The 22,289-nt window shown below is 46.5% G+C and overlaps 1 protein-coding gene across 3 annotated transcripts in view; it reads right to left on the minus strand.

The window, feature by feature from the left end:
• Positions 1–22,289, minus strand: part of LOC121569564 (unconventional myosin-X) — a 50,371-nt gene that overhangs the window by 6,941 nt on the left and 21,141 nt on the right. Inside the window, exons 3-9 of one of the 3 annotated variants that reach the window (XM_041880639.2) lie at positions 13,479–13,573; positions 9,109–9,291; positions 7,376–7,533; positions 4,715–4,838; positions 3,982–4,279; positions 2,001–2,208; positions 1,436–1,563 (exon numbers count right to left, since the gene is read on the minus strand). In XM_041880639.2, coding sequence (XP_041736573.1) covers positions 1,436–1,563; positions 2,001–2,208; positions 3,982–4,279; positions 4,715–4,838; positions 7,376–7,533; positions 9,109–9,291; positions 13,479–13,573 — 1,194 coding nt within the window. Of the gene's footprint in view, positions 1–1,426; positions 1,564–2,000; positions 2,209–3,981; positions 4,280–4,714; positions 4,839–7,375; positions 7,534–9,108; positions 9,292–13,478; positions 13,574–22,289 lie in introns of all 3 variants that reach the window. The other 2 variants (XM_041880638.2, XM_041880640.2) reach the window with 2 other exon arrangements.

Genomic DNA, 22,289 nt, shown 5'->3' on the forward strand with positions numbered 1-22,289 from the left:
TGTATTTCAAGGCCTACCTTCAAACTCAGTGCCTCTTTGCTTGACATCATGGGAAAATCAAAAGAAATAAGCCAAGACCTCAGAAAAAAGATTGTAGACCTCCACAAGTCTGGTTCATCCTTGGGAGCAATTTCCAAACGCCTGAAGGTACCACGTTCATCTGTACAAACAATAGTATGCAAGTGTAAACACCATGGGACCACGCAGCTGTCATACCACTCAGGAATGAGACGTGTTCTGTCTCCTAGAGATGAACGTAGTTTGGTGCGAAAAGTGCAAATCAATCCCAGAACAACAGCAAAGGGCCTTGTGAAGATGCTGGAGGAAACAGGTACAAAAGTATCTATATCCACAGTAAAACGAGTCCTATATCGACATAACCTGAAAGGCCGCTCAGCAAGGAAGAAGCCACTGCTCCAAAACCGCCATAAAAAAGCCAGACTACGGTTTGCAACTGCTCATGGGGACAAAGATCGTACTTTTTGGAGAAATGTCCTCTGGTCTGATGAAACAAAAATAGAACTGTTTGGCCATAATGACCATCGTTATGTTTGGAGGAAAAGGGGGGATCTTGTAAGCGAAGAACACCATTCCAACCGTGAAGCACGGGGGTGGCAGCATCATGCTGTGGGGGTGCTTTGCAGCAGGAGGGACTGGTGCACTTCACAAAGTAGATGGCATCATGAGGAAGGAAAATTATGTGGATATATTGAAGCAACATCTCAAGACATCAGTCAGGAAGTTAAAGCTTGGTCGCAAATGGGTCTTCCAAATGGACAATGACCCCAAGCATACGTCCAAAGTTGTGGTAAAATGGCCTAAGGACAACAAAGTCAAGGTATTGGAGTGGCCATCACAAAGCCCTGACCTCAATCCTATTGAAAATTTGTGGGCAGAACTGAAAAAGCGTGTGCGAGCAAGGAGGCTTACAAACCTGACTCAGTTACACCAGCTCTGTCAGGAGGAATGGGCCAAAATTCACCCAACTTATTGTGGGAAGCTTGGCTACCCGAAACGTTTGACCCAAGTTAAACAATTTAAAGGCAATGCTACCAAATACTACTTGAATGTATGTAAACTTCTGACCCACTGGGAATGTGATGAAAGCAATAAAAGCTTAAATAAATCATTCTCTCTACTATTATTCTGACATTTCACATTCCTAAAATAAAGTGGTGATCCTAACTGACCTAAGACAGGGAATTTTTACTAGGATTAAATGTCAGCAATTGTGAAAAACTTAGTTTAAATGTATTTGGCTAAGGTGTATGTAAACTTCCGACTTCAACTGTAGCTTGGATTCTTGGCACATACAATACATGGGTTCTCACTAAATTCCTGAGTAGGTGAACTTCTCTAACCTCGTAATGATGTTTGTCTGTGTTATGTCTGTCTGTGTCTATGTTTATGTCTGCGCAATATTTACTTTTCAAACCTGGTGAGGATGTCAGCGATGATGGTGTTGCTCCCTACAGGTCTCTCCCAGTGGGCGTTCTGCTCAAACAGGGAAAACGTGTTTCTGCTCTCCTTCAGACCCAGCTTCTCCAACATCCTCCTCACCACCTAGCAGAGAAGAGAGAGAGATAGAGTGGTTATTTTGACCCTTGGTTATTGTTGTTACTATTGTCCCGTTGACAATATTGATTATTATTATATAAATTATGTTAATATTGTAAATATCCAAAGTAAGTTTTGGCAATATGTACATTGTTACGTCATGCCAATAAAGCAAATTGAATTGAATTGAATTGAGAGAGAGTCTTGAGGGGTACACTGACAGGGAGTTCCCAACTTGCTGGGTCTGGTAGGGAGTAGGGACAGTGCAAGTCTCCACAAAGGTCAACTAGAGAGGAGATGATTGGAGAGAGTGTTCGTAGATCTTGGTAGAGACATAGAGAGAGAGAGAGAGAGAGAGAGAGAGAGAGAGAGAGAGAGAGAGAGAGAGAGAGAGAGAGAGAGAGAGAGAGAGAGACAGAGATCATAGAGAGGTCCCCCCTCACCTCGTTGGCGGTGGTGTGTGAGCTGATGTGGAGCTGACAGGAGCCTGGTCCTGGGTAGTGAACTGAACACAGCATCTCCTGTCTCCCCATCAGCATCTGGATCTCCTCCCAGGAGGGAACACACTCCCGACACCGCGTCTTCTCCAGAGCCTCCCCGATGAACGACGCATAGTTATCCATCTCCGAGTCCGGACAATGGCTCTGGATCCTGGACCACAGCAGGGGAGAGAGGAGACACGGGAGTGAGCAGGGTGAGTGTGCGTATGACTAAATGAAGCTACACTACATTTAAAGGGGCAAACTGAAGTATGTCAGTGATTCTAATATTGATAATGCGAGGCCTGTAAACCGTTATTATAACTGGATTTGCGTCATCCTTTTGGTTCAACACAAGCCATCTTTATTTTCTTTCGCGTTGGCAATACTGAGAAGTCAATGAGGCGAGGAACTACAAATGTTCTCACTTTAGCTCTCAGAGACTTAAAAGGCTCTCCTTCCTTCCATCCTTCAAAGAGAATGTAAAAAGGGAAAGAAAACATGTTTGACTTTCAGCAGCGCTCTTTACAGGAAAAGGTGTTTCTGCTCACGTGAACCAAAGTGACCTTCCGCTTCCTCCAGGGAAGGGGAGGGGGGAGGGGAGGGGATCCACCCTCAATGGGCCCAAAAACTCCAACACGCTCAAGAATGTCAGAGGTGCGAAAGGTGACCTGACAGAGCCATGAGCTCACCCCAGCACAAACAAGGAAGGGTAGAAGTTGGGGAAGGAAGCAATTATACTACAGTGTCCATCCCAAAATAAACAGCACAGAGGAGAGCTGGAGAGAGAAAGGGGGTGAATGAGAGGAGACTCAGACACTCCAGACAGCCAGATGGAGAGAGAGAGAGAGAGAGAGAGAGAGAGAGAGAGAGAGAGAGAGAGAGAGAGAGAGAGAGAGAGAGAGAGAGAGAGAGAGAGAGAAGAGGCCCTCTCACTCCCCTCTCTGTTCCTCTGTCTCATTACGGGGCACAGGGTGGGTTTTGTCCTGCTGCTCAAACATAATTAGGAATGTTCCACTGAGGGACTGTGCTGTGTGATCCCTTTCCGTCTGGCCCAACCTACTCTCCTCCACCCACGCAGGGCTCATGCCGACCCTTCTCCGACTGGAGACATTCCCTGGGGGTTTCTCAGGGCACCATGGGGGTAGAGTGGGTGGAGGGGAGGGGGGGGCTCAGTCTCTGGGCCCTCTGCCCAGTGTGAAGCTCCAGTTCTGTCCAGCTGTGGGGTCAGCCTCAACACTCTCTCACAGAGGCCTCAGGAAAACACAGAGCCTATCTCTTTATAGCACCACTGCTGCATAACCCGCCACCTTGTTTTTAGGCTGACCCCGGAGGCTGCTAGCTAGCTATACTGTGAAAAGTATAACCGCCATACTCACCCATGCCATGCCAAACATACATACAACCCCTACTGCGAGACACAGTGTGTCCTAGCTCTGAGTGGTGGATGCCTCAGTGTGCTATATATTGCAACTGTTCCATTAGCTTTGGCCTGATACTGAGTAGCAATGTAAACATGGGCATCATATATAGTGCTTTATGACTTGCTGTCCAACAGAGGTTTTAGGCCAAAGATTAGCACTGTTAATATAGCTTAGCATGTGGCTAATTCAGAGCTACAAATCCACTCCTAAAACACTGGATATGTCTGGGGTAATGTAGTAACAATGTGAGGGCATATCACACTACTATATCTAACTGGTGGTTAGCAGGCTTGGCGCCTGTCTCCTGTCTGCTCCCATGGTTGGTTCCCCTGCTACTGGCACCCTTCTGGCCCAAAGCCTGACCCCCATTTATCCCTCCTACCACAGCCCTATTCACCCCTCACCTCTCAAATCATTTATTTGACGGGGTACAAACGCACCTATCAACACCAACGTTTTCTATTGAGTAGGTAGAGGAAGAATCCTGTTGAGGGTGTTGTGTTATATGTTGTGTGTGTCACCTCTTGAGGTGGAAGCGCAGGTATTTGAGCACGGCGGGGCCGGGCAGGAAGGTGCAACTCATGCAGGTGAGGAGCTGCCAGTAGCGGAGGTGTGCGGCGGTGTGGGGCTGCGGCGTGCAGCTGGTCTGCTTCACCAGCTGGCAGTAGACCTCGTCCCGGAGCGGCCGCAGGTCCAGACAGGTCTGGAGCACGCCCTGGATCAGAGCCACCGGGTCTCGCACAGACTCCAGCTGCTGCAGACAGTTGAAGAGTTTCACCGCTTCCTCCCGCAAAGTGGCGTAGCCCTTACCACTGTGGTCTGGGGGGGGTGACAAAGAGAGAGAGAGGGGAGGGAGAAAGGGAAGAGGGGAGACGTAGAGAGAGAGGGAGTCATTACCAGACTCCTAGTATTAGGAATTAGACCAGACTAGACCAGTCAGCATGGTTGAGAATAGATGATACTCTCTTTGTGATGTCTCGTGGTGGAACAACTAAGCTTTAGTGGCCGTCGCTCATCATTCCTCACTGGCCTTGACTTGGCAGGTAGGTATTACAGTTGACTAACTCAATGCTAAGTCTATACATGAGTCTATTACAGTGTATGATTACTGGGCATGTCAATGAGCATGTGACAGCATTACTCATATGTGAGTGGGTGTGTGTAACTACTAATGTTTTATTGTAGAGTTTACAGGCATAGAACTGAATGCAGGTACTGGTAGTAGTATGGTAGTAGTATGGTAGTAGTACTTACAGGTGTGTTCCAGGCTGCCGTAAGGGAAGGGCAGCAGGGGGGCATACAGGGGGCTCTGGGTGTACTTCAGGATGGGGTTGTGCTGGTAGATATTATCCACCACCTCAGGGTTAAACTTGTTCTCCTGGAGAAGAAAGACAGAGAGACAAACAGACAGAGTTAGAGAGAGAGAATGACAGATGAGCTGCCTTGACCTTCCAGCTGACAGTGAGCTATGAGAGAGAGTGTGTTGGGTAACAGGGGTGACTGGGGTCAGTCGGAGTCAGGCCATGGAGCAGGAGAACAGCTATGACTGCTTTTAAACACCTGGTGACCCAACAAACCACACCGCCATAACTGTCACAATTGACATTCTATGTGCTGGTGTCAAATGGTTTAGTGCGTGTCTTTGTGTGTTGTTTCACTACATTGCCTATGTGGTATCTCACTACAGATGCTACTCCCATTGACAGAAACACATTTTATATTACATTTTAGTCATTTAGCAGATGCTCTTATCTAGAGCGACTTACAGGAGCAATTAGGGTTAAGTGCCTTGCTCAAGGGCACAGACAGATTTTTCACCTAGTCAGCTCGTGGATTCGAACCAGCGACCTTTCGGTTACTGGCCCAACCTCTTAACCGCTAGGCTTCTTGCCGCCCTACACAGACGGCATTCACTACTGCAATCCCTGCCTGCACCTGTTGACCATTAGTAACGTTGCCACTGCTCTCCCTCTCTCCCCCAATTCACCCTCCTTTGTGGGCCAAAGTTGACACATTCCTCTGAAATATTTTTGTCTATCTGAACTGGGACGATGTGGAACACTGGACAGACACATACAGCCTACATACACAACACATTACCATAGGTTTACATACAGTGCCTGTACAGTGCTCTACACTGGGACACACATTGCAGTCTACGTAAGAAGACACAATGGGATTCATTTATAATCTACAGGATTCAGACAGAACATCCATCCTCATTATGTCCTAAAAATGGACATGTTCCCTTGTCCTTCTCACTCTCCCCCCCTCCCTCCATCACTCTTTCACACGCGACACAGACTGGACGTCCAAGGCTGAAACGGTCATCTCTCTTCACCTCCATGTCTGGTGGGACACACATCTACACTCAGAGATAAGCACTTCTCTCACACAAAGAGCTCCTCTGTTCTCTCTCTCTCTCTCTCTCTCTCTCTCTCTCTCTCTCTCTCTCTCTCTCTCTCTCTCTCTCTCTCTCTCTCTCTCTCTCTCTCTCTCTCTCTCTCTCTCTCTCTCTCTCTCTCTCTCTCTCTCTCTCTCTCTCTCTCTCTCTCTCTCTCTCTCTCTCTCTCTCTCTCTCTCTCTCTCTCTCTCTCTCTCTCTCTCTCTCTCTCTCTCTCTCTCTCTCTCTCTCTCTCTCTCTCTCTCTCTCTCTCTCTCTCTCTCTCTCTCTCTCTCTCTCTCTCTCTCTCTCTCTCTCTCTCTCTCTCTCTCTCTCTCTCTCTCTCTCTCTCTCTCTCTCTCTCTCTCTCTCTCTCTCTCTCTCTCTCTCTCTCTCTCTCTCTCTCTCTCTCTCTCTCTCTCTCTCTCTCTCCAGTAGTGTTCTCCAGCCTTCAGTGGGACTGGCTAGGCTTTGTGTTAAGTCTGATAAAGAGTGTTAGAAGGAGTGGAGGAGGATTGGAAAGGGGGAGGAGGAGAGGACAGGGGCAACTCTTTAAAAAGCAGGCCCCTCTCTTCCTCCTCCCGTGACCCGGCCTCCCGTTGGCTGAGCAGGGGCCCGGCAGGGCATATGGAGGGAGACAGATTAAACTCTCTAGACCAGATTACAGACTCTCGCTGGGAGATTAGGGACCCTCACTTCTTTACAAATATGGGTGTCCCTCTCATATGCACGCACAACGCCCTCTACAACCCAGCAGGAGGGTACTGGGAATGGGTTAGGGGAAACACACCATGCATGCATTCACATGCACGCACGCACACACATGCGCACACACACGCACACACACACTCACACACAATGAGCTACTTTAAACACCTTCTCACGTGATAAGAGGCCAGACAGAAGTCAAGTGGTCGAAGGGTACATTTACAAGAATACACACACTGGGTACAAAACACAAACACAACAACACACAAACTCAGAATAGCAAACAAGCATAGACTTAACACGACTTGGTGAATTCCAAAGTGATGGCAGAGCGTGGTCTGGATTTTTCTCTTAGACTTTGTCTTAGTGTTGAATGCAATCATACTTTAAAAATAGAAGAACTTGCTGTGTCTCATTCAACTGTTAAGTAAGGCATGTTTCTGTGGGCACACACGTGCACTCCCCTGGACCAGGTCCAAATATGACCTCTTCTTCCACCCTTTTGCCTCTAAAAATGACACGTTCCTTAAAATAGGGCAGAACAAGTCTTCCAGTGGAACTTTTATGGGGTGCCTCCTCTCCCCTAACAGCTTGGTGGAATAAGATAATTCCCTGGAGGCAGCAGCAACGACAATTGGAGGACACTTTGGACTCGCGGCCCAATGTGGTCGCGCGGTTACTGTGGTGACAGAGCGGAGGTATAATGTCCGTTGTGTTGCTGCTGTCTGTGTTTGGTGACCCTTGTCATCGGCAGTTTGGCAGTGGTCTGGTCTGGGGCGGGCAGCGAGATGGCGTGAAGCAGTGTGTGTGTGTGTGTGTCTCACCTCGATGTCTCGGATCAGGAGCTGAGTGGGCGTCTCCACGGGTGCTTTGGTGTCGATGACCTTCTGGACAGCGCAGGCCCAGTGCACAGCCTCGTTGAAGTGCTTGGTGTACAACCTGTAGCAGTGCTTACGCCCATACACTGTGATGCTCCAGTAGCCTGAACACACACAGGCACAGGGAAGTCAGTCATCAGTGTATCGTGCAATGAATGCATGAATAAACATGAAAAAACTGAAACTGAACTTTCAAAGAACAAGATAGCTATAGAGAGCAGAATCCAAGGCCTATACTTATGTAATAACTGTGGTTTCAGAAAATAAGGAAGCCTGCTCCACTCTCTCTCTCTCATGTGGTCTGGACATGGGACACTCCACATATCTGGTGTGACTCCTGCTCACTCACTTCTTCTCTGGGTTTTACTGAGGTCAGCGGTCATCCCGAGAGGGGCTCCCAACTTTATTAGCCACTAAGCCCAACCAAAACACAATGACTACAACCAAGTCAGGACAGAAGGGAAGTGCTAATCCTTCGGTGTGTGTGTCCTCTCCTGGCACAACAACCTGGCCTCCTGTAAGAACAGAGAAAGCCCTCTCTCTAACTGTACTAGACATGCTATAGGCAGTGTGGACCCCCGGGCCAATCATAACCTGAGTTTGTTACCATGTGATCTCCTGCTAGCTACGTGACTTGGCATACTGATTTACTTTTGTTTAGCCAAGTGAGGCTAAAGTGTGTGTGTTTGTGTGTGTTTGACCCCATTCACTGCTATTTCACAAGTGAACATATGAGAGATAGAAAGGTGGAAGGAGATATTGGGTCTAAAAGGGGAACTAGTATTGTATGGTAAGGAGATAAGGTGGAAGCCGTTAGGTCCATACCACTCTGCTGGGACAGATTTACTCAGTGGCTCATAGAGAAACACAGACAGAACACACAGCCACCAGTGAGCTGTACTTAAGACTGAGGGCAAGACAAAACAGGCCAAAAAGCAAAACAGAGTACACACTTCTCTGCAGGAAAGTCCCAGAGCAGATTTAGGGGAATAGTTGGGTTAGGTTTTTTTTCTCCTGGAGGTTTTAAGTGGTTGTCTAAAGTCAGCAGGCGAAGGTACAATCCCCTCCATACAGACACAGAGGGCCCTGTGTGTGTGTGCGCGTGCGTATATCGTGGGTGATTAACAGAAAAACTCCTAGTCCGAGTCATCCCCCTCTCTCTCTCTCTCTTCACACAACAATAGCCTTTCACCTGTACTTCCTCTCCGATTCCTGTCATTCAGGGTGTTAAATGGTAAAGGGCCATTCTGGTGCTGATGACTCAAAGCAGAGGGTTCCAGACAAACCTAAGTTGTGGAGAGAAAAGTGGACTGGGATTTCCAGACTTCCTCTGGGTGTACTGGGCTCACAGGAACTGAGAGGAGACCGTAAATCCTCACATTACGACCGCTTTGAGATCTTTACCAATATTTGATAATTGAACCGCATAAGGATAGGGGACCAATATGGGACTCATTATGTGGGGCTTAGTTATCCAAACAGGGAATTTGGGATGGCATGGAGTTGGTGTGTACGAATCAGAGAGAGAGAGAGAGAGAGAGAGAGAGAGAGAGAGAGAGAGAGAGAGAGAGAGAGAGAGAGTGTGTGTGTGTCTATACACGCCAGAATGCATGTGTCTGTCTGTGTGTATGTGTGTTCATGCTCATGTTTCAGTGTGTGCGTGTGTGAGTGGCACTCACCCGTCTCCTTGAAGGTCTGTTTGTCTGGCCAGATGACAGAGCAGAGGTTGGTGAGTACCAGTGTTCCCAGTCTGCGGGCTCCTCTCTCTGAGCTGCTGTAGTAGTCTAAGGAGTCCTGGCTCAGTACAAACCAGTAGCACCGCTGCTTGATCCAGCTTCCACGCACCTCCCGGAACAGCCAGCCTACACACACACAAAGAAAGGGGACATTTCTTGGATATTACATGACTAGGTTCCCACACAGTTGACGTCAGAACATGATTATTTCAGTGTGTGAATGAGTGTGAGAAAGAAAGATGTTATCAAAACGGTAGCCTAATAATAAAAAAATATCTGCACATGATAGAGTGTGTGTGTGTGTGTGTGTGTATGTGTATGTGTGTGTGTGTTTGCGCATGCGCACCTGTGCACCTGTGTGTGTGTGTGTGTGTGTGTGTGTGTTTGCGTGTGTGCACCTGTGTGTGTGTGTGTGTGTGTCTTATTGGGTTGAATTTAAGGGTTAATTAGGCTGGGCTGAACATAATCACTAAGAGGTTGAACCCATCAGACATCAAATATGTCTATAATATGCAGAACAGGTTAAAAATAACAGCTAATGGTATAGTCAGACATTAAGGCCTGGATAATTACAGCTGGAAGAAAGACTGAAGGAAGAAAGCCGGGAGGTTAGAGAACAGTTCTGGTGGTGGAGTAGCAGGAAGAGATCTTACATTAACGCCCAGAGAAGGAGGGAGGGAGGGAGAGAGAGAGAGAGAGAGAGAAAGAGAGGCTGATACATTCTCCTGGCTCCCTTCACCTCCATTCCACCCCTATCACATAAACATCGCCCTCAGAACTGGGTGGTGTTCAGTAGGCACAGAACGAGACAAAACGGTTTGAAACTTACCTGAATAACTGTTTGTGTTTGGTCACTACTGAACAGGACCCTGGTCTGCAGTGTCCAGCTTTACATGAAGTGGATGTACACTACATGGCTCGTCGAACATCTCATTCCAAAATAATGGATATTAATATGGAGTTGGTCCTCCCTTTGCTGCTATAACAGCCTCCACTCTTCTGGTAAGGCTTTCCACTAGATGTTGGAACATTGCTACGGGGTCTTGCTTCCATTCAGCCACAAGAGCATCAGTGAGGACGGGCACGGATGTTGTGCAATTAGGCCTAGCTCGCAGTCAGCGTTCCAATTCATCCCAAAGGTGTTAGATGGGATTGAGGTCAGGTCAGGGCTCTGTACCACTTCGCGGCTGAGCCGTTGTTGCTCCTAGACGTTTCCACTTCACAATAACAGAATTTACAGTTGACCGGGGCAGCTCTAACAGGACAGAAATATGATGAACTGACTTGTTAGAAAGGTGGCATCCTATAACGGTGCCACGTTGAAAGTCACTGAGCTCTTCAGTAAGGCCATTCTACTGCCAATGTTTGTCTATGGAGATTGCATGGCTGTGTGCTCGATTTTATAAACCTGTCAGCAACGGGTGTGGCTGAAGTATCTGAATCCACTCATTTAAAGGGGTGTCCACATACTTTTGTATATATAGTGTACTACCCATGTCCAGAAGGGAAAGCAGCTGTAGTGTTACCAAACACCAGGCATGTAGCACCACACTGATTGTGTCCCAAATGGAACACTATTCCCTATGTTGTACACTACTTTTGACCAGGGACCATAGGTCTCTGGTCAAAAGTAGTGCATTATATAGAGAATAGTGTGACATTTGGGACGCGGCCTATGTGTACAAATTGTTCCCTCTAAATATTTAATCTCACAGAGCTGAGGGTAAATAAACCGGTTTGGCCAAGCTCCAGCTAGGGGCTGCCCGAAGAGAGAGAGGGACAGAAAGCGAGCGGGGAAGAGAGAGAGAGGGATGGAGAGAGAGGTGGCGGTGAGAGGGAGGGGTAAAATGAGAGAGCAGTCATGGTCAGAGGTCAGAGTTCACAGTGAGGGCTGATGGATAGGCTGGCAGAGGGCCCTGGCTGGTCACCTGGCCCAAACCTGGAGCAGGGAGCTATGGTGAGGGCGGGGAAAGGGTTATGTGGCTGTGCCATCCGTTGAATGTGTGTGTGTGTGTGCATGTGTGTGTGTGTGTTTATGGGTACAGCAGTGCCATGTTCATTGGGCTAACTTCTTAGATCAGCGTCACAGCTTCCTCTGTGGTTAGCAAGCTGCATGCCACCTGTCAGATCTCCCTCGCTTTCCCTAAAGCTCTTTTCTCTCCGCTCAGTCTCTCCCTCTTTCATCTCTCCCCCCGCCCCAACTCCCCTTTTTCTTTCTCTTCTCTCTGCTCCCTTTCTTCCTGCCTTAAAGTGGGTTTCCCTACATGCAGAGCCCCCATTGCTACCATCCCCCATGTTACAACCCATAGACCTGGAGGGGGCCAGTCAGAGTGGGAGTCTACACACATCTCATTCTGTTTCCCCTTTCAGAGAGGCTCAATATGATCTTAGTGGCAGCCTGGAACACACTATAAACCCACACAATATAGTCCTGAGCACAGGACTCTGAGGTAATTAACACCACATCAACAGGAGCATAAAAACCAACATGAAATGGATAAATAAAAACTATGAGGTAAGACAGGACGTGATTGGGTGGGGATGATGACGGATTGGGTAGGGGGTTGGAGGGGTCTGGGTGGACTGGTTAGCTGAGAGACACCTTTGTCAGTCACACAGGATGTCCTGCAGCTGCTCTTTTTGAGACAGTGAGATAGAGAGACGGCCTACTTTGGAGGGAGGGAGAGAGGAAGGAGAGAGAGAAAGAAAGAAAGAGAGAGAGAGTGAGAGAGAGAGTGAGAGGAAGAGGGACAGACGGAGTGAGAAAAGTAGAGAAAGAGAAGGAAAGGCAGTGCGGAGGAGAGAGAGAAAGACATCGCAAGAGAGAGAGAGAGAAAGGGTGAAAGAAGAGTCCCGGTCAGGACCCTCTACCTACCCCTCCCCCCCACGGTCCTCCATCTGGATCCCATCTCTCTGGCCTGCTAATGCGTCTCATGGGGGCCACGGCTCGCCCTTAATTTGTTTCATTTGTGACCCCAGACCCCTAACACTGGCCCTGTCCCCTTAAACGCAGACTGAGCAAACACTGGAGTCTGTCTCTCTATGGTAGTGTTCTGTCCTTCTATCTCTGTGTGTACTTTCTGTTTGTTTTAGAGATTTGGGGGAGATTAAAAAGTGATAACAAACAGTCATCAATAAGGGCACAGAGCTTTAATGAGCTTCAACACTAGGATTATGGGCTGAACAGAATTAGACAGAGATCCAAACAGAAAAGGAAACGATTGCAATGGAGTAGACTGAATCACTTTCCAAATTACTGGAGTACTGGCCACTCTAATGTCATATGTAGCTAAAATTGTTCAGTTTGACTGTGCATTAAAAAACAGGGGAATGTAATTAATGCTCATTACTGCATTCTGTCTAGGAGTTTCTCGCTTCCTCGCTCCGTCAATCTCTCTCTCTATATATTTTCCTCTCTGTCTCTCTCTCTCTGTCTCTGCATGGTTGGTGGCCTATTTTAGACAGCGAGGCAACACTTGGCCCCAGTTGCCTGAGGATGTCCCATTGAAAACCACACCAAATAGCCAGGGACACCCTTAATGGGGGGAGCATTTGAAAATGTATCCCTGCACACAACAAGGGCACGGGGAAAGATAACAGAACAAGGCCTTCACATGTCCTGGAGCGTCTACAGTCTACACAGTGGTGGTGGAGATGGCGGGGGTTGGTGGGGAGGATGGCCCGACTGAAGAGAAGGAATGCCAAGGCACATAGCCACCCCAGGGGCCCAGGGGAAGTATCCATCCTCCGATTGGGAAGGAATGCACCCCCCCGGTCTCAGACATCGGAACAGAGGGAGGAGGGGTGCAGCCAGCCAGCCAGGGGTGCTGCATGGTAACTGCTGTCAGAATTAGCCGATCAGGCTGCCGCCATCCCAAAGAGGACGTAACTTATCCAAGCGCTGGCATTTTACTGCAACCGCTTCAGTAGCAGGAAAAGCACACATGAATAGCCTGTGAGATCACTCCTTGAAAAGCGTTAGACACGCAAGGCTCTTAATGCTGCTGATGGTCATCATTACATGATTACTGGGGGCAGAGTGATGTGTGTGTGCGTGTGAGGGCTCAGACCGTGAAGTGTACAGTACAGTAGTACAGTATGGTCTACTTATTCAGCGATAACACCTCAAACATGCACTGAGCTAAAGCTTGGCTAATGCTCTTGGATGAGTGAACGTTATCATCACACACACACAACTGTTATTAGTGTACATGTAAATCACTAGAACTGGAACACGACAGCTACACAAAGAGAAAAGAGAGAGAGAATAGAGGGATGGTGTAGAAGTGTGTCAGGCAGGCAGGCAGGCTCACCTTTGACCAGCAGCTCAGGGTCTTCCTCCAGGCCCATCTTGCTCTTCTCTATGATCAGACTCTTCATCTCATCAGGAACCTCTGACAGACTGTGTCTGTGTGAGACAGACAGAGGTGGTAAATAACTGCATCGTACACCCCCACAGTGAAGGCTGCACCCCCCCCCCCATACCCTATTGGCTCTGAGTCGAGGGGAGGAGGGTAACCACACACACCCAACCCCAAAATGACTCTCTGCCAACACTAAGCCTCTCTGACACTCTAAGTGAGAGAGGAGAGGGGGACAAGTTGAAGTGCTGTGAATATCTCTCACTCCTTCTCTGCATGCATACCACGCCACTGTGGACAGCTCGTCTCTTTTATATTGGTTGGGCTGGCGGGCATAGCGGAGTGGAGAGAAGCGGAGGACTGAAAATAAACGTGACAGAGCGACGCCGGACTGACTCAAAGCCAGCCAGGCAGTCCCAGGCCAGAGAGAGAGGGAGAGAGAGAGAGAGAGATAGTTCAAAAGGTCACACTGTTGTCAGCTAATCAGCTAATCAAACACATAACGAACATCAAAAACATCTGGGAATTATGGGAAACTGTTGTGAAATGCTCTCTCTCCTCTCTCTCTTTCTCAAGGGCCACTGTCGAAGAAGCATTGTAAAAAGAAAAGCCACCACATGGTGGTGGCGAGGACTTTGGACTGTAAAGTGACATTAGTTTCAGACATCTGGCCAGGCAGGCAATGTTTTGGATGACTGAGAGCTCAGCTTGTAATCGCTGGCCAAGGCCCATTTCCAGCCCATTCAATTGTTTATAAAGGTTTATCTATGCTCATTTATTTATCTAATTACTTGTTTATTTTCTCTATTTCCTGCGTCAAACCAGCGTGTGAGGTATGAAGGGACAAACCCGCCTTCCTTCCTCTGAAAACACCAGGACAAACCCGCCTTCCTTCCTCTGAAAACACCAGGCAGGAAATTAGTTCTAGCAGGCGGCCCTCCATCCCCCCATGTACAGTCTTAGATAGCGTTTCTCTGGGCTGTAATTATTGATCAGATGATTGTGGAAGGTTATTCCTTATGGAAGGCAGACCTAATCAATGAGTCTGAATATATCCTATCCTGCTCAACTCAGCTTACAGGACTGTGCTGACTGTTCATCTAGAATACATGACACCTGCTCAAAGTGTCTCACTATCCCACTATCCACTAGTTGATGTGTCAATACGTTTGCCTGTTTCAGACTGTACAGCAGTTGGAAAATCTGTGTGTGTATCAGTCTCTAATTTAGGCTGATGCTCAGACACACAGGGAAACACTATACCACACTGGCCCTGACAGTGTATGACTGATTCAGCAGGGGAAATATCAGAGAGACATCAGAGGGTCAGAGCCTTGTCATACTACACCCAGTCTACCTCTGCAGCTAAGCCCAAGAGCGACTGCAGCATTCAAACAGTAACGCCACCCGGGACCAGTCCCGTGTATCGGAGCATATCCGTCTTCTCTTAAATACATAAAAATACATCCAGAAATCTGAGGACGGCTCTTTTTGAGCTCTTTTTGAGTCTGCGAATAACCCTTGCTGCAGAAACAGATGCAGACAGACCTATATACAGTCATTTAAATGGAGAACTCAATGCACTGATTTGGATCTATAGAAAAGGCCAACGCAGCCAGCTAGGGGATAGCGTGTTGGTATGTGGGGGTCTTGATATCAAAGGCTAGGATCATTTTGTGCTATTGTCTGCATGGGGGCAAACGTACAAACTCTGGAAAGCACCGGTACAAACTAGCCCTGGATTGGTACCTCTATAGTTTTGGCCTTGCTCAAGGGTACAAAAGCAATATGTTAGCTATGTTCCTCCCAAAACATAAACCAGCAACCTTCTAGCCTTGAAATGGGTCAATTACCTAAAGCTATAGGCTACTGTATGTATGCACCAGGGTTTCCGTTAGGAAATAGTGGCGCCGGACAACGTGACTGGGAAGATTTTAATTTACCGGCCATTTGAGAAATATAACGGACACATATGCATTGGGTGTCCACCCACATGCTCAGATTGACAGAAATCATATTTATATTATGGTAATTCATCTTAACAAAACATGCAACTCCTGTAATGAAGCAGCCAATAAAACGTAATTTTCAAACATTTGCCAAAATGCAATTTGCGGGAAAAAGGGAAAACACCATTCTAAACAGTGCACCTGATGCAAGCGGTATATGACAGAGATGAAAATCTCAGTCAGAAACTTAGAAAGAGTGTGAATCTAAAGATGCAACAAATAGGATGGGTTGCTAATATGACTAGGACTGTGCATTTGACTTTTGGTCAACGAAAGAAAGTTGATATGAAATCCAATAGAACAGGAGAGAAATGGCATATGAGGAAGTCTTTCATGGGCAGCGTTTGTGGCAAAAGGCCTAGCTGATTATTGAGTTGCGGCTGTCAGTGAAAAGCAACCAAAATATGTGTGAAGATAATGTGTCTTGTGTATAATTTTAAATGTTGAGACACGAAGAAGAGGAGGGGTGTGTGACGAAGATAGCCTATAGGCCGTCTCTCTCCAAAATGCATGCTCTCAGCTCTACAGAATCCACTCAGCTGTCTCCCACCAATTCTTGCGCATTCATTGTTTCATGTGAATTGTTTGCCTTATGGTTGTTTCTTTTTATCAATTCCCCATTACACATGTCACCAATAGTAAATGTACCATTAATCCCTGTCATTTGGTTACATTCATTTATGGTAATGCATTGTATTACTAATTAGGCCTACAGTCATTTACCGTTCTCATTCTCGGAGTGGAAATGTTGTTTCACAACCTGCTACACTTGTGAGAAACAAGTTTAGATTTATTTCACATCCATCATTTACGAGTTGTCCATTTTTTCATTGTCTTTTGTTTGGAGTGATCCATGTGAGCAATGAGCATGGGTCTGTTTTTTTGGTCTTGTTAATGTTGAGGGAGCCCGCATGCCTGAGCACGCATAGAATTAGCCTACCTGGCCTGCTGCACAAAAGTGCCCATTTGGGGATGTATGATTTCTGATTGTCTCAGTCATCACGTCCACCACTAATAAGCTCAGCTTCTCAGTCATTTTTTCTTCACCTCACACAGTAAGTCAACTGTCTGTTGTTTTAACGTCCATTGTGAATGACATCCTAATAGTTCCTCACAGTAGGCCTATTTGAACAATCTTTCCAAAAATCTCCCCCTCGATAATCACCAAGCCTCGGTGTGAAAGAGCAAAATATTATAATCTGATGATCCCATATATCCAGTGGAAAGTCATAAAATACCTTTCCTTTCCCTTGCGCAAAAACAGTTGTCTGTCCCGAGTTTACTGGTGCCTAAATAGGCTAGTTGATACAATGTTGCACTTCGGGCCGGATCCAGTTGATTGATTTGATACAATGTTGCACTTCACAAGCGATAGCTCAAGTCAAGACATACAGTGGGGAAAAAAAGTATTTAGTCAGCCACCAATTGTGCAAGTTCTCCCACTTAAAAAGATGAGAGAGGCCTGTAATTTTCATCATAGGTACACGTCAACTATGACAGACAAATTGAGGAAAAAAAATCCAGAAAATCACATTGTAGGATTTTTAATGAATTTATTTGCAAATTATGGTGGAAAATAAGTATTTGGTCACCTACAAACAAGCAAGATTTCTGGCTCTCACAGACCTGTAACTTCTTCTTTAAGAGGCTCCTCTGTCCTCCACTCGTTACCTGTATTAATGACACCTGTTTGAACTTGTTATCAGTATAAAAGACACCTGTCCACAACCTCAAACAGTCACACTCCAAACTCCACTATGGCCAAGACCAAAGAGCTGTCAAAGGACACCAGAAACAAAATTGTAGACCTGCACCAGGCTGGGAAGACTGAATCTGCAATAGGTAAGCAGCTTGGTTTGAAGAAATCAACTGTGGGAGCAATTATTAGGAAATGGAAGACATACAAGACCACTGATAATCTCCCTCGATCTGGGGCTCCACGCAAGATCTCACCCCGTGGGGTCAAAATGATCACAAGAACGGTGAGCAAAAATCCCAGAACCACACGGGGGGACCTAGTGAATGACCTGCAGAGAGCTGGGACCAAAGTAACAAAGGCTACCACCAGTAACACACTACGCCGCCAGGGACTCAAATCCTGCAGTGCCAGACGTGTCCCCCTGCTTAAGCCAGTACATGTCCAGGCCCGTCTGAAGTTTGCTAGAGTGCATTTGGATGATCCAGAAGAGGATTGGGAGAATGTCATATGGTCAGATGAAACCAAAATAGAACTTTTTGGTAAAAACTCAACTCGTCGTGTTTGGAGGACAAAGAATGCTGAGTTGCATCCAAAGAACACCATACCTACTGTGAAGCATGGGGGTGGAAACATCATGCTTTGGGGCTGTTTTTCTGCAAAGGGACCAGGACGACTGATCTGTGTAAAGGAAAGAATGAATGGGGCCATGTATTGTGAGATTTTGAGTGAAAACCTCCTTCCATCAGCAAGGGCATTGAAGATGAAACGTGGCTGGGTCTTTCAGCATGACAATGATCCCAAACACACCGCCCGGGCAACGAAGGAGTGGCTTCGTAAGAAGCATTTCAAGGTCCTGGAGTGGCCTAGCCAGTCTCCAGATCTCAACCCCATAGAAAATCTTTGGAGGGAGTTGAAAGTCCGTGTTGCCCAGCGACAGCCCCAAAACATCACTGCTCTAGAGGAGATCTGCATGGAGAAATGGGCCAAAATACCAGCAACAGTGTGTGAAAACCTTGTGAAGACATACAGAAAACGTTTGACCTGTGTCATTGCCAACAAAGGGTATATAACAAAGTATTGAGAAACTTTTGTTATTGACCAAATACTTATTTTCCACCATAATTTGCAAATAAATTCATTAAAAATCCTACATTGTGATTTTCTGGATTTTTTTTCTTCTCATTTTGTCTGTCATAGTTGACGTGTACCTATGATGAAAATTACAGGCCTCTCTCATCTTTTTAAGTGGGAGAACTTGCACAATTGGTGGCTGACTAAATACTTTCCCCCCCCACTGTATAGAAAGGGAGGCAGACAGGTGGAGTAGAGAGATTAATGTTATTGAAAGAACCAGAATTTTCATCAGTATATTTTCTACAATTTTTAATGTATTTTTACTTTGTTGACAATGGAAGTTATAAGCCAACAGCTGCATTGGCCATCTCTGAGCTCCATGCTCTCATTTAGGCTATTTAGCCTCCAATGATCACGGTGTATCAATGTGTCATATGGCAGAGGCTGGTCCTCTTGCATTAGTTGAATTTTAACTTTTATAATTTTGTTTTTGTTTGTTTGTTTGTTTTTTCACCTTTATTTAACCAGGTGAGCCAGTTGAGAACAAGTTTAGGTTTATTTCACATCCATCATTTACGAGTTGTCCATTTTTTAATTGTCTTTTGTTTGGAGTGATCCATGTGAGCAATGAGCATGGGTCTGTTTTTTTGGTCTTGTTAATGTTGAGGGAGCTCAAAAATTAAGATTTTTATGATCCACGTGACAATGATTTAGAGAACCGAAAACATTATTATTGAAATGAAACTGTTCCATGAAAATGCACATATGAAAATCATAACTGACCCACAGATTGGTATAAATGGTAGGATAAATTGTAGGCCTATGCTTCCCCAAACTTTAAACTCACGCACTGCCTATAAAGTCTTTATCAAATAATTGCCTCCACCTTTCTATGGTCAGATTTTCAAGCAAGGTAAGACATGCCTCATAATATGAAGTAAGACATTCAGGTTTCAAACAATTAAGTATGTTTTCAAAATGCATACTGCCTCCAGCTCACATTGTAAAGTGGTGGGTGACACGCTGATAGCCTTCCTACCGTTGTTTTTTCTCCCGGTCAATTTGGCCAGCAACAATTTTATTTATCTGCTTTTTAAAATGTATTACATAACAACCCTGAGGAACAATATTGTGTGGGAGGATAACCCTAACCACTAACCAGATATGGAAAATTACTCATTTCAAAACTAGCACGAGGCAGGATTCAAGAGAGATCATTTGAAAGATTTAAGTTGAGGGAAACGAGGGAAAAGTGGAGGGAAATGGGAGAAAGAAAGGAGAGGGGCGGGCTCAAACCCTCCAGAAAACCTTTTACTCTGTCTCTGTCCAAACAAGCCTGACCTTCAGCTTCAATCTGGGTCCCCAGGCCAATCTGCCTTTGTGACTTACTGTAGACACAGGCATCGCCACATCAAAGTCCAGAAGACACAGGGGCTTGTTATAACGTTGAAGCCCATATGCTATAGGTTTGGGAGGTAGGCAACTTTGTGTCGAGGACAATAAGTTGGGTGGGTGGGTGTGAGTCTATGACATTTTGGTAAGCTGATCCAGAGGAGGCTATCCAACACATTTCTGTTAGAAGTTCAAACATGGGCCACCCGAGTGGCGCAGCGGTCTAAGGCACTGCATCGCAGTGTTGAGGCGTCACTACAGTCTGGGGTTCGATCCCAGGCTGTGTCACAGCCGGCCGTGACCGGGAGTCCCATAGGGCTGCGCACAATTGGCCCATCGTCGTCCGGGTTAGGGGAGGGTTTGGCCGGGGGGCTTTCTTTGGCTCATCGCGCTCTAGTGACTCCTTGTGGCGGGCCAGGCGTCTGCAAGATAACTTCAGTCGTCAGTTGAACGGCGTTTCCTCTGACACATTGGTGTGGCTGGCTTCTGGGTTAAGCGAGCGGGTGTTAAGAAGCAGCGTGGCTTGGCGGGTCATGTTTCGGAGGACGCATGACTCGAAATTGGGGAGAAAAAGTGGGTAAAAAATAGCTAAATGATCCATGGTATGACCATCTTAAAACAATTCCATATGTTAGCTCAGTAGAACCCCCGCCCAAAAAAAGCTTAGACTTTTAGAGGTTTTAACAGGCAGATCTGCGCCCAGCTGCCCACACTGTCCCAAAGTAGTGCTTAAACTCTGCTAATGGAGTAAAGAGGGGCTTGTGAATGAATGGTGTGAACCAACTATCCAAAACAAGCTTCCATGGCCGGATGGAGGGGGGAGTCGGGGCTCAGGGGTGGAGGGTTAGTGGCCCAGGCTGGTTTCATTTCACGGGAGAGAGCCCTGGTGGTGGGTGGGTGCTAGTTGGGTGGGTTGGTGGGTGGAGGGTAGAGGGGGTTGGGTGTATAGCTGTAGTGCAGCTGGGGGCACATGTTGGCACTCTGACAGATGAGGCTCTGTGGTTTCCACAGCTGTCCAGTAGCCCCTCTCCTCCTTCTCCCCCCACCCCCGCGTTCCCAGAAGCCCCGGCTGAGGCCGTGACGGAGGGGCCTTGAGTGCTGACTTCCTGTGGAGGCCAGGAAACAATTTGACACAGGGATTAGACAGCATGGAGGGAGAGCAGACGAACAGAACCCCCCCCCCAACACTACAATACACCCCCGTGGAGAGACCAAGACACGGTCAGGGAGGGCTGAAGGTGGGAGAAGAGACTAGGAGACAAGACACTCCCATATTAACCTGCTCATGTTTCAGGTTTTTCAATTGATTTGTTGTTGTGAGTAAGCAAACTATGGTCTGACGTGTAAGGCACCACTCCAGCATTGTCCTGAGGAGGGTTTTGTGTTTGAGATGTCAGGAATTTGGTAAGAGAAGGAAAAATACCCTTGTGGTGCTTTGTTTACGGAAGTGTAAGGGAACACATGGAAAAGTCCTGCAGCTCAGATGGCATATATCTCTCTCTCTTTAAATCTCTCTATCTTTCTTTCTTTTTCTCCCCCTCTCCACTTCGGTCTCTCCACTGTAGGCCAAACACCAGCACGCTAAGCAAAGCCATCTGTTTGCCCCACATAAACGGGAAGCTAACTAAAGAAAGAGAGAAAGGGAAGAGAGAGGCGTAAGTAGAAAGAGTAGGAGAGAGGGGGAGAGAGAGGGGGAGAGAGAGGGGGACTGAGGGAGATGGAAATTAATAATTATCTTTTGGGTGAATGCAAATATGCACATTCCCCCATATACTGTACTTCTGATACACAACTTAACAGCACACATTTCTTATCTCTGTGTATTTGTGTGTCTGTGTGTAAATACTTTATGTATGTGTGTGTATGTGTGTGTTGTCTCATGTGGCTGAGTAAGAGTGGGCAGACAAATATAAGTCTGATTGACTGCTCAATATTCTATTTGATCAGTGATTATCACCACCACTGGGCTCTCTCTCGCTCTCTCTCTGTGTGGCCTAGTTTCAATCTCACGCTGCCACTCTCTTTCACAATCACTCAACAGGAAGGAAATAAAGCAACTGATCAGATCCAGCTGACAAGGCATCCTCAATCCTGATCTGAGTGGACAATATACATCTCTGTTATGCTTCATATTGATGGAAGACACACTAATATATACGGAAGTCCAGAGAGGCCATATTATATATTTTTTTAATGATCTCGTTATGTTGAGATTACAATTTATTTATCTCATGATCACAACATAACAAAAGTTGTTTTGCCGAGATCACAAGATAATTTTCTAATAATCATGACATAACAAAAATGGTTTTGTTGAGATCACGAGATAAACTCTATAAATAGGAGGGGACGTATTGATGATAGAGTAAGAGTGTGGCTGAGGCGGCAGAGCCCACAGTGGATCAGCGCATACGTTTTTATTGATTGCTACACTAAGGTATGGTACATTTCATGCTATCATGCTTTCATTTGTGTTTGGAGCTTATTATCATTTTATAAATTAGAATGTTAACGAGCTAAATGTCCCTTACCTTGAGCTAAGAGCTAACTAGCTAGCTCACAAGACAAGCCAAATTAGCTGTGTTGTTC

The sequence above is a fragment of the Coregonus clupeaformis genome, chromosome 7 (assembly GCF_020615455.1).
Source record: "Coregonus clupeaformis isolate EN_2021a chromosome 7, ASM2061545v1, whole genome shotgun sequence".
NCBI lineage: Eukaryota > Metazoa > Chordata > Actinopteri > Salmoniformes > Salmonidae > Coregonus > Coregonus clupeaformis.